At 41.8% G+C, this 12,709-nt stretch overlaps 2 protein-coding genes across 4 annotated transcripts in view; one reads left to right on the top strand and one right to left on the bottom strand.

Moving 5' to 3' along the window:
* Tafa1 (TAFA chemokine like family member 1) overlaps positions 1-12,709 on the bottom strand; it is a 517,733-nt gene that overhangs the window by 454,688 nt on the left and 50,336 nt on the right. The window lies entirely within an intron of this gene.
* Positions 2,480-4,225, top strand: LOC114680616 (nuclear pore complex protein Nup50-like). Its single transcript, XM_028853608.2, has one exon. The coding sequence runs from the start codon at positions 2,679-2,681 to the stop codon at positions 3,990-3,992; it is 1,314 nt and encodes a 437-aa protein (XP_028709441.1). The 5' UTR covers positions 2,480-2,678; the 3' UTR covers positions 3,993-4,225.

Genomic DNA, 12,709 nt, shown 5'->3' with positions numbered 1-12,709 from the left:
GGAAGGCAGAGACAGGAGACCCCCAAAACAAACTGGCTAGCAAGACAAGCCAGAATAGATGATCTCCAGGAAGTTCAGGGAGAGATCATGCCTCAGTATATAATGTGGAAAATAAGCCAGGTAGGATACAAGATGTCAACTTTGGGGCTCCACAAACAAGCACACCCATCACATACACATGGCAGGGTGGTGGGGGTATAATTAACCTTAGAAGCTTGAAACTGGCTAACTCAAACACAATTGCTCTTATTGGTTAGACCATGTGTATGCTATGCTATCAGAATTGCCATGACTCTTACCTGGGGTAACCTGGAATGGGGTATAGCTGGAGGAAGATACAGTGGTTTGTGTTATCTCTGTGGCTCCTGAGAAAGACAGTGGCAATGGTCATTGGAATGATTGTGGAATTCCCGAGGGCTGTCAAGTGTCACCCATGAGAAGAAAGAAGGAAATGACTGAATAAAGTGCTCTGAATACCAACTCAGGGAAAGAAAGAAAGCCAGCAGGTTTGAAGGACAACGGACAACATGAAAAGAGACTCTCATTTTCTGCAGGTGAGAGATCAGACTGGAAACTAGTGGGAGGGAAGAGTGGGGATATCTGATATGATAGAGAACAACAGCTACCTCTCATTGCTTAAGAACTGAGCAGAAGTTTGACCCAAGAAAAAGCCTTGAAAGATGACCATACCACTGTCCTCAAGGTCTACCCCATGGTCTGATAACCAAGGTCAAGTTTCAACATAGCTTCATGAGGACAGTACCAACTCTGTATCATGAAATACAAATTATTCAATGATGGTATTTCACAACCAAGTGAACAGATTCCTGTGGAACTAATGCACATGTCTGGAAATGGGTCTTAAAACATGTACCTTTGGGTAAGGGAAGGGAGCAACATATGGTGAAGGAAAATTTGCTGCTATCAAGGCTTTGACTACATAGAGAATAACAGAAATTGGACTTTCCCATCTTCTGCCCTTGAACCCATGAGTGGCTTTCAACTGACATCTAAAGTTGGGAAACAAATGTCCCTACTCACCCCACTTAGGTAGGCCATCTCTGATGATGAACTTTACATATTTTCTAGACTTTATCCACAGAGGTCTTAACCTTGTCACAAAGGATGATAGGTGGCTTGTCAGATTGTGTTTGATGTTTTATTTTCCACACAGTGGAAGTTCTGGAACCCAAATCTTTGTCTGATGGCTTGCTTGCAGGAAAACCCAAACCAAGATATGGAGAAGAAAATCTCAACACTAAGATTTAAGAGCATCCTTTAGCATTACCAAAAGTGGTACACACTAGTATCCAATTAATAACTTGAGAATCTTAATACTTAAGGTAACTAGCAATTCACTTGCAAATTTTAGGACATAGTCTGGACTTTAGTAGCTACATTAAATATTGGCTGAATGCATGACTACAAAACAAATAACATTAACTCTAACCTATTTCATAACTCACAGGGTGGCAAACTTTGCCTGTAAAATGATGAATGATAAATAGCCGAGGTTTCATAGGGAACTCAATGTCTGTTGTAACTATTTGTCTCTGCTGCTGTGTAAAGGCAGCTGTGGACTATATACAATGAACATAGATGCATTTCAATAAAGCTTTGTTTGTAACCTCATGCCAGGCCACAGGGCATAGTTTACTAATTCCTAGTATAATCAAGTTGATTTCACTACCAAATAAGTTGGAATTCAGAAAACTTCAAGTGTCCCTGATGACCATTTTGATATTTTTTAAATTTTATTATTTAAGATGCTTTGCTGGAAGCTTCTCTGATCATTTGAGTGACTCTACAGCACGCAAATTATGAAGAAATAAAATGTTACACAATAAATAGCAAAGGCAGATGGGATGCCACACTTGGCTTGAGAGGAGAGTGAGTCAGTGGCCCTCTGTGAAATGCAGTTTCACCTTCTAAGTTTTCAGTTATAAGCAGTTAAATGTGCTCTAAAAACACTGAATTGAAAATTTGAGAAATAAACACCAGATAAGTTTCAAATAACTTTGTAAAGATGCATTATGTTTTATCACTGTTGTTGGTATCTTAAACCTAATTTAAAAAACTATTTTTAAAGGATATATATATATATATATATATATATATATATATATATAGCCATGGCTTATATTTACCTAGACACGCACATGCATACACACATAAATATGTATGCAAACTTCGTTCAGCGATATCTACAGTTGCAGGCATTCATTGAGGGCCTGGAACCTATTGCCATGGTAAAAGCAGAAGATCGCTATATATATGTACCTTAAAAATGGACAGCAAAATTAAGGAGGAGAAATACAAGGAGATGAAGCAGCTGAAAAGGCAGAAGTGGTATTCTCATTCCTATTAGAAAAATCCTAGATTTTACTTGTTTCCCTCTTGAATATCCAGTTTCTCAGGCATACAGGCCAAAGTCCTGAAAAAGATCCGTTAAAATTTAAATAGCCCCGAGATTCCAGCCTGGAGCGCGCTGTGTGGTCGCCGTTCCCCAAGTGGTATCAGGCCCAGAAGTCCCTTCGCTCAGTGCGGGATACAAAGGAGGGCCATGGACATGTTTTCGAGACGCCAGATTTGCTGACCAAATCTCTCCCGGCTTCTGATAAAGACAGTGCTCAGAACCCACAAAGATCTGTGGGGACCCTGAGGGAGAGTCAACATATATGGCCAAAAAAAATGCCAAGAAGGAAGTGACAGGCAGGAACTTGCATCAAAGCGCTGAAGAGGAGGGAACATTCTCACTGGCCAGTCAGGATGTCCTGAGGAATAGAACCATAAAGAGAGCCAAGCGGAGAAACACCAGACTCCAGCCTGATGACAGAGGAACTTCCAAAGGGATTAAAGGTCTGGCTGTGCCTTCAGGGGGAGGAGAATTTAGCAGTGGCGCTGGAGAGGAGGCTCGGGAAGGACTAACAACCAGAAAGAATACAGCTAGGGCTGCAGCAGAGCCCAAGGCAGTCCTGGGTTCTGTTACTGCGAATGGCCCCACCTCTTTGGACCATGAACAGATCTCAGATCCCCAGACTAACGGCCACAGTCAGTATCCTGCCTTCTCCGGCCTGGCTTTCAGTCAAGCCTACGCTGGGAGTGTCTACCACAGGCAGTTGACTGGCCTGAACTGCTCTGTCCGGGACTGGATAGTGAAGCATGTGAACGCAAACCCCTTCTGTGACCTGACGCCTGTGTTTAAACAGTATGAGAAATACTTGGTTGCCATCGAGAAGCAGCTCCATAGCAGCTGCGGCTGTCTTTTTGAAAGAGATCCCAACAGGGGCTGGGTTGGGACACAGCCTCCTCCCCGAGATGTTGTGGCTAATCTACAGCCAGAGTCAGTCACGTCTGAAAAGACGGAGTTTGTAGCCACGAAGAAAGCAGACCCATCGCAAGGAGCAACAAGTGCCTCGTGTGACTTTGGCAAGAACACGACTGAAAGCCAAGTTTGGGTTTCCTTAAGCTCTGGTCCCATGAATGGAGTTTCATCATCTACCAGAAGCTCCAGCTTAACAGGTAAAAGTTCCACCCAGAGGAAACCAGTGCCTGCAAACGCCCTGGACATTCCAGCACAAGGCACCAGTGATGAACACAAAGGCAGAAGGGATGAGCCACCCAAGGCGGTCCTCGTGGAAGAGAAGGAGGAGGATGTTTTCTACTCCAAAAGATGTAAACTATTGTACAAGAAAGACAGTGAATTTAAAGAAAAAGGTGTGGGCATACTGCATTTAAAAGCCACGGCCAATCAGAAGACGCGGCTCTTAGTGCGTGATATCAAGGTAGGCAGCGTACTCCTGAATGTGCTGATCTCTGCCAATACGCCATGTACCCGGATGGGGAAGAATAATGTCCTCATTGTCTGTGTGCCCGATCCACCGCTTGATAAGAAGAATGCCGCCATCGAGGTCACCATGCTAATTCGGGTGAAAACAAGTAAGGATGCAGATGAGCTGCACAAAATTTTACTGCAGAGAAAGGGTACTTGAACACACAAATTCCATCGCAGAGCTTGCCAACTTCCTGCTTTTTGCTCTGCCCCAAAACGTAGTTTTTCATCTGTCTTTGCTTATGACACCCTAAGAATTTCCATACAATAGAAATTTCGTGAGGAAAATTAAGGCCAACAAAAACTTCAGATGAATGTGGAGAAAGTTGCTCTCCCTTATTAACAGTCGCCTAACATGCAGAATACTTTTGAATAAAAAGGTTTTGGAATTTTTTTTTTTTTGATATTCATTTACTGAGTAAATTAAGTATAGGTGATTTCTTGGAAAGAAATAAGTAGCCCATCTAGAAGAGGAGTGGCATTTTAAACAATTTTGACTAAGATCCTCCTTGACTTGGTCACCTAGAAGATTTCCTACTAATAGGGCTCACCTTCTTCCACGCCACACTGCGTCTGTTTTCATTCTCATCCTATCTGCAGTGGCCATCTCTGCTAGAACTGTCAAAGGCTATGGCCTAGACCAGGGATGGCCACTGCAGGGTGCTGGATAACATATACCAAACCCTTTAGAAGAGTGACTCTCAACCTCCCTAATGCTGCAACCCTTTAACACAGTTCCTCATGTTGTGATAACCCCAACCACGAAAGTATTTTCATTACTTGTGGTGGTATTCTAATTGTACTCAACAGTTACTACTTCATAACTGTAACTTTGCTACAGTTATGGATCATGATATAAATATTTGTGCTTTTCTGATGGTATTAGGAGACCCCTGTGGAAGGGTCATTCAACCCCCAAAGAGGCTGTGACCCCCAGGTTGAGAACCATTGCTCTGATTCTGATTCCATTCCATCAGTGTACATCTACTCTGGCTCTCTTTTACCAATCTGTATCTCGAAGGAGAAAATAAGCTGTGGATGGTGCTGGTGACATAAATATCTCCTGTCCAAATCAAGTCAAATGGTTTCTGCTCATGAAACAAAAGTGAGTATCCCTGATGGAGTGTCATTCTTTGTAAATCCAATTCTCATTCAAACCAGCTGTAAAATATTATTATCAAACTAAAAGTGGAATCAAATCTTTGAGAGTCATGTATTATCTGAATGAGTCATGACTCATCTTTTCAAAATTAGCCATTAACAACATCCAAAAGTGAACCAGATAGGAAAAACTGTATGGTTCAATATTGTGTCAGGCACACTGTGGGAATTATAGATGAATAATTGATCAAACAGATTGACAAGTAAGATGAATGGGGTTGACCAAACAAGATATGAAGCCAGGAGATAAAGCTGGCTAGAGTACAACTTTCAAATATGCCTTATAAGAGTGCACTGGTTGGGAACTGTGCAAGACCTCCTGATCAAAACCCCATGTCTTGGTTGTAGTGTAAGTCTTCTCAGAGGATACTCTTCTTTAATCATCACAAAGCTTCCATGTGGGCTTCAGGAGGGTGGAAACACTTCATAAGAGCATTAGAAGCCTCACAGGAGCCATGGGAACCTGCTGATGGTCAGGTGAAAACTGGCTGTCAAAAGAGGAGTCATTAAGAAATGACTTTTGGCAGAAGTAGCCTATGAAAGGCACTTCATTTTTTGACATTTCCACAAATGTATACAGATCTTTGTCACTTTTATACCCTTTACCCTGTTATCCCACTCCATCTCCTGCTGAAAACTTTTCTTCTTGTACTTTGATGGCTTATGATGAGGCGTGGGCAGTGATTGTGTGTCACTGAGTTTAATTATAGTTGCTTGGATGAGCATGAGTTGGGGGCTAATTTACTAGACTGTGGACAACTTATCAGTGACTATACCACTGAAGAAAATGATAATCCTCCCCCAGAACTCATTAACTGCCTATAGTTCCTAGATGAAGGGTGGAGCCTCAGAAGTCCCTCCCATTGCATAATAAAATTGTGATGGGCCCAGTCTGGTATAGGTATGGTGCAAGTGAACACATTTTCCGTAAATCCATGAGCCTCCGAGCATGCAACAAAAACATCCTGTCTAGGGGTGGTCACCCTATAGTTACTTAATGTTCACATTTTGACCATTTCTGAGTCTGTCCTCTGTAAAACAAACTTCTGTGGCCAATGCTCAGAACAGTGCTAGAGGAGACAGGAAGCATGAAGAGCCTGGGGAAGAATTGTACACAGCAATCCTCTGGGTATGTCACAACCATTGAAACCATGATCTCAGGGGACCCAAAGTTATCAGCACTGAGGCTGTAAAAGAAAATTAGTCAGGGATGGGAGAGAGACTCATGGGGTCCTAGTCCTCCATGCTGAGCTACTGGCAATGGACAGATTCTGGAAAAAGGAACCCATTGCCTTAGTTGTATAGCTACCAGGGAGTCTACCAAACTCCAATGAATAGTTGCAAACCAATGATCACATGTATTATCCTGATTAAACTCAGTCTGTCACAAAACAAAACCAGCAAATATGAAAATATGGGAAAGAAACTTTGAGGGAAGATAGAGGGTTGACATGAGTGAGAGAAAGAGAGAGAGAGAGAAGAGAGAGAGAGAAGAGAGAAAAGGATATGAATGAGAGTTTGACACTGTCCATTTAGCAGAGCATTAGTAGTAGGTTCTCCCCCGGGGCCTATGACCTCCCTAGCCACCAGCTAGACCTGTTTATTTATTTTTTTAATTAAAAATTCTCTTGCAAATATATCTGTCAAGTTGAAAGATCTCCATATTTAGAAGTAAGAGAAAGAGGTCATGGTGAGATTTTGATGGAAAAGAGCTATTAGTAATTGCTCCAGTGTGGTGAAATTGAGAAGAGAGAGCATTTGAATGGGAGTATTCCACTTCAAAGCCACGCTGTCATAATATTGAGAGTTCAATAGTTAGAAATAACAGTCTCACAGGCTTTCCACTGCCAGACACTTCTGTCATTTATGGAGAAAAGGCTTCTTTAAATCTCAACAAAGACCAGCATTTGGGGGGCTGTCCTCTGTCAGCTCCAATTGTCCCAGACTGATAGAAAGATGTAGAATGCAAAGGATACCACTCCTATTGTCAAAACAGTTCTGCAATGTTTAAATTTGATTTAGGAGAAAATAAATTACACATTTTTCACCAACTAGGCACCTGACAAGAGTTTTGTTCAATGATAGTGCCTTTCAAAAAAAGAAAGAAAGAAATTACCCTCCATGACTGCGTGTACTTATCTTGACAAAATATTTCCATCCATCTTTTCAAAGCCCATGAGCCAGAAAAATTATGATGATAATTTATAAATCATGTGTGGTATTATGACATACACTGTGTCAAATATTAGAGGTTAAGAGTTCAGTAGTGACATATCTAATTTAGGGGTTCAGTCTGGCATTAATGCCAGTTTAAAGCCAATAAATCTTGCCAAAGAGGCTAGCATCATTGGCTTCTACACATGGCATGCCAATAGCTCCCTCTTCCATGGTTAGACCAACCTGCAAAGCCTCTAGAATTATCAAATGGCCCTTTGGTTCGAACTCTACAGTTCTTAAAAGTTACTCAAATATTTTAGTAAGTAACTGTACCAGATCTGAATCTTAAGAAGGATCTAGGGAAAGATCCTGTAGTTTTCACCCCGAAATAATTCCAATGGATTTTTAGTAAAGACAAGAGAGAAGAGAGAGAGAGAGGAAATCTAAACAGGTGTAATATAAACATTTTTTTTTCAGTTTTAAATGTGCCAGATATTATTTCAAGCCAAATATATAGATTAACCTATGAAATCATCCAAATGACCCTATGAAGTAGGCACATTCATCACCTTCATTTTATAGGTGAGAAACATAACGGTGAGATAGTAAACATTTTGCATGAAGTCTCTACAGAGAAAACCCTTCAAGCTCAAGTTCAAAAGCAGGCAGTGTTGTACAGAGCATATTTCATGCCTCTCTCTACTGTGTCTTGAGAAGTAAAAGCCCTTTTAGCTAATAGTATACAGGTATAGAGGAAGGTACGTTGGCTTTTGAGCAAAATAATGGACAACCTTTGATAGTTCATGAATTTTCACTGAATCAGGGTCACATCCACATACAGATATTATGTCTATAGCTGTTTTTATGCTACAAGGCCACACTGAATAGAAGTAACATATTATAAGGCCTGTAAAGAAACAATTACTATTCTTTTTTTTAATGTGTGTATCTTATAAGCCTGTGTGTGCACATAGATGTGCTAGTATACACATCCACGCATGTGCATATAGAGTGTAGAGGTTGACCAGGTGTCTTTTTCTATCACTCTTCTTAGTATTTGAGACAGGGTCTCTCATTGAACCTAGAGCTTATTGTTTCAGCTGTCCTAACTGAACAGCACCCCCTGGGAATCTATCTATCTCTGTTTCCCAGGTTTTACTTATGTGCTGGATCCAAACTCCCCACTGAACCATCTGTCTAGCTCCCACATAATTATGAATTGGCCTTTTACAGAAGTCTGTCACTGATTTAGACCTTGTCCCAGAAGAGGAAAAGCTATTTCCTCCAGTGGTTACAGAAAGAGGCAGGACTTGAATCTAGGTCAGTTCCTTTCCCAGGTTCTTACACAGAGGACTAGCTCTAATGATAACACAAACGGCCATGAGCAGAGAGCTAGAACTTTCTGTGGGCCATCCTGGAAAGCATTTATTGATGGAAACACCATAGCCCTCTAACAGTGAGGTACCATTGCATGGCAGGCAGAGGTAAAGGGACTCAGCCCGGTGCCCTCTCCATTTCTTGCTATGTAGAGAGGCCTTTTCTCTTAATGTCCTGAGAACAGTTTACCAAATGTAGGGCAAGTGGGATGCTCCAAAGACCACACCTCTGATCATACTCTGGGAGCCCCCTGAAATGAATCAGTGAGGAGTCCCTCAGTCTGAGCCTTGACTGAGACAAACCTGAAATCTCAAGCCTAGCCTTTGTTTCCAGTTTCTAGGACTAGCTAGTTTGAGAATGATCCTTTATTGGATCTCTCCCTTTCTGATACCTCTTCCTCACTTCCAACACACATGTCCTGTAACTGTCTCCTGAAAGAACAATGCTTGAACTCTGACTTCAAGGTTTGTTTCTGAAGAAAATGAAACTAAGGCTTGTCAGGTTTTCTGGCAAAAACCCTGTGGTGGCTATTCTTGGTTGTCAACTTGACTTTATCTGGAATGAACTACAATCCAGAAATGAAGGGCACACCTGTGATCTAGATCTTGAGTTAGGAAAACAACAGCCTTTGTTCCAGATTTTGAGGTGGGATGACACACCCTGAGTCCAGGCCACACCTTCTGCTGGTATCCTATATAAAGACAATGGAAGAAGGAAGAGATTGTTCATTCTGCACCTGTTTCTTCTCACCTTGCCAGCACATTTAGTCCTTCACTGGCATTGGAGCCTACCTCTTTAGGATACGTAGGCCTATTTGAATTCTGGAGACAGCACATTCCTCACTTGGGTGTGTTACCTCAGCTCATATACCAAGTCATATACCAAGTGACTTGAAAATCTGCTGGCTTTGTATGGGACCTGGAACAGGAGATGGATTTTCAGCAGGTCCAGGAAGCTGTGCAGGCTGCTCTGCCACTTGGATCATATGATCCAGCAGACTCAATGGTACTTGAGGATGCAGTGGCAGATACAGATGCTGTTTGGAGCCTTTGGCAGTCCCCTATAGGTGAATTACAGAAGAGATCTTTGGGATATTTTGGAGTAAGGCTCTAACACGATCTGGAAACAACTATTCTCTCTTTGAAAGACAGCTCTTAGCCTGCTATTGAGCCTTAATGGAAACTTAACATTTGACAATGGACTATCAAGTTATCATGCAACTTGAGCTGCCCATCATGAACTGGGTGTTCTCAGACCTATCAAGCTGTAAAGTAGAACATGCACAGCAGCAATCTATTATCAAATGGAAGGGGTACATATGTGATCAGGCCCAAGCAGGTCCTAAAGGCACAAACAAATTACATGGAAGTTTCCCAAATGTCTATGGTCCTTATTCCTATGATAATAACTTCTACTGCCAAGCATGCACCTATAGCTTCATGGGGTATTCCCTATGATTGGTTGACTGAGGAAGTGAAGACTAGGGCCTGGTTTATTGATGGTTCTGAATGTTATGCAGGCACCACCCAGGAGTGGACAGCTGCAGCATTTCAACTCCTTTCTGGAACAACTCTGAAAGATACTGGTGAAGAGAAATCTTCACAGTGGGCAGCACTTTGGGCAGTACACATGGTATCACAGTTTGTTTGGAAGAAGAAATGGCCAGATGTACAATTGTTCACTGGCTCATGGGGTGTAAACAATAGTCTGGCTGGATGATCAGGTATTTGGAAAGAGCATAACTGGAAAATTGGTGAGAAAGACATCTGGGGAAGAAGTATGTGGATAGAACTCTCCAAATGAGCAAAGGACGTGAAGATACTTGTGTCCCATGTAAATACACATCAAAAGGTGACTTCAGCTGAGGAGGAGTTCAATAATCAAATAGATAGGATGACGCATTCTGTAGAATCACCCTCTGTCCCCACCCATTCCTATCATTGTTCAATGGGCCCATAAACAAAGCGGCCATGGTGGCAGAAATGGGGGTAATGCATGGACTCAATAACATAGACTTCCACTCATCACAGCTGACCTGGCTACAGCTGCCGCTGAGTATGAGCTCTGCCAACAATAGAGACCAACACTGAGCCTCAGATATGGCACCATTCCCTGGGGTGACCAGCTAGCAACCTAGAGGCAGGTTGACCTCATTGGACCACTTCCTCCATAGAAAGTAAAACACTTTGTCCTAATTGGAGTAGATACTTATTCTGCTTATGGATTTGCCTTTCTTGCATGTAATGCTTCTACCCAAACCACCATCCATGGACTTACCAGAATGACTTATTCTTTGACATGGTATTCCACACACTATTGTTCCTGACCAAAGAACTCACTTCATAGCCAGAGAGGTGTGACAGTAGGCCCACAGTCATGGAATCCACTGGTCTTACCATGCTCCCCACCATCCTGAAGCATCTGACCTGAGAGAAAGGTGGAATGGCCTTTTGAAGACACAGTTATAGTGCCAGTTGGGTGGCAGCAGCATGGAGGGCAGAGAAAGGGTTCTCCAGAGGCAGTGTATGCTTTGAATCAGCATCCAATATATGGTACTGTTTCTCCCATAGCCAGGATCTATGTGTCCAGGAGTCAACAAGTAGAAAAGGGAATACTTTCACTCACTATCCTAGTGACCCACTAGGAAAGTTTTTGCTCCCTGTCCACAACCCTAAATTCTGCTAGCCTAGAAGTTTTGGTTCCAGAGTGGGTAGTGCTCCTGACAGAAGCCATGTATAAACATTCCATTGAACTGGAAGGTCAGACCTTCTCCTGGTTACGTTGGACTTCTAATGCCCTTAAACCAACAGGCTGAGAAAGAATAACAATGTTAGGAGGGGTGATAGATTTAGATTACCATGGGGAAATTGGATTGCCTCTCCACAATGGAGGTTAGAAGTATTATGTCTAGAGTGCAGGAGATGCTTTTGGGCATCTCTTGGTGCTACCATGCCCTAAGATTAAAGTTAATGGGAAAATAAACAGCTGAATTCAGGCAGGATGACAAAGGGTACAGACCCATCAGGAATGAAGGTGTGGGTCACTCCTCCAAGAAAAGAGCCAAGATCTGCTGAGATGCTAGGAGAAGGGAGAGGAAATACAGAATGGGTAGTAGAAGAAGGTAGATATAAATACTATCTAAGGCCATGTGACTATTTGCAGAAATGAGGATTATAATTGACATGAGTGCTTCTGCTGTATTTTGTTAAGAATGTGTTTGTGCAGATATTGTGTTTTCTTTCGATTTCATTGACATCAATTAAGAGAATATCAATGGTTACCATATTTAAGTTTGAGATCCTAAAAGAATGTCCTCCAAGGGATATTGTCACATATTCTAAATTTATAATATGTTTGCAGTTGTACAAGGGATAGTTATGTCAAGTTAGGCATAATTAAGACCTGGTTAAATATATAATGCATTTGAGAGTATGTGGGATAGTTATATTATGTTTAGGCATCATTATGACCTGGTTATTATTTTCATTTGGAAATTAATCATGACACAAGGATATATAATTGTGTGTCAACTTGACAATGGGTGGATTGTGATGGCTATTCTTGGTTGTCAACTTGACTATATCTTAGCCAACAGGCTAAGAAAGGAATTAACAATGTTAGGAGGGGTGATAGATTCAGATTACCATGGGGAAATTGGATTGTTTATGGGCCCATTGGGCAATGACAGGAATGGCTGGGGACAGAGGGTGATTCTACAGAATGCATCATTAGATAGATAGATAGATAGATAGATAGATAGATAGATAGATAGATAGATAGATATAGATATATAGATATATAGAGAGATATTCATTCTATAAGTTCTGGACTCTAGAAAACTCTGCCTAATATAAACACCAAAATCTGGGAAAGATATATGGGGGATCCACAGTCCTAGAGCTGGGAATTGATCTTATCAAGATTTGAACCAGGAACATCTGGCTCCAAAGTCTTAGCCAAACCCTTTCCTCAGAACAGCTCTGTGTAGGTGTATCCAAGTGTGCCTGCTCAGCTTCCTTTGCTTAACAGGAATCTGGAAGAGCATCGGGACAACCTAAGAAAGCTTATTTGGGGAGAGAAGAAAATTATTTTCAGGAGGGAGATTAAATATTCTCCCCCTGCTCTCACAGAAAAGACAGGGCTTCTCTCATGACAACAGTTTCTGTGCCACTACCTGGGTAA

Source organism: Peromyscus leucopus, chromosome 3, assembly GCF_004664715.2.
Source record: "Peromyscus leucopus breed LL Stock chromosome 3, UCI_PerLeu_2.1, whole genome shotgun sequence".
NCBI lineage: Eukaryota > Metazoa > Chordata > Mammalia > Rodentia > Cricetidae > Peromyscus > Peromyscus leucopus.
The sequence above is the reverse complement of the archived record's forward strand: the minus strand, read 5'-3'. Positions and strand labels throughout refer to the sequence as shown.

Bases quoted from the DNA above. Each gene is read 5' to 3' on its own strand.
- LOC114680616 (XM_028853608.2), top strand. From the start codon at position 2,679: ATGGCCAAAAAAAATGCCAAGAAGGAAGTGACAGGCAGGAACTTGCAT.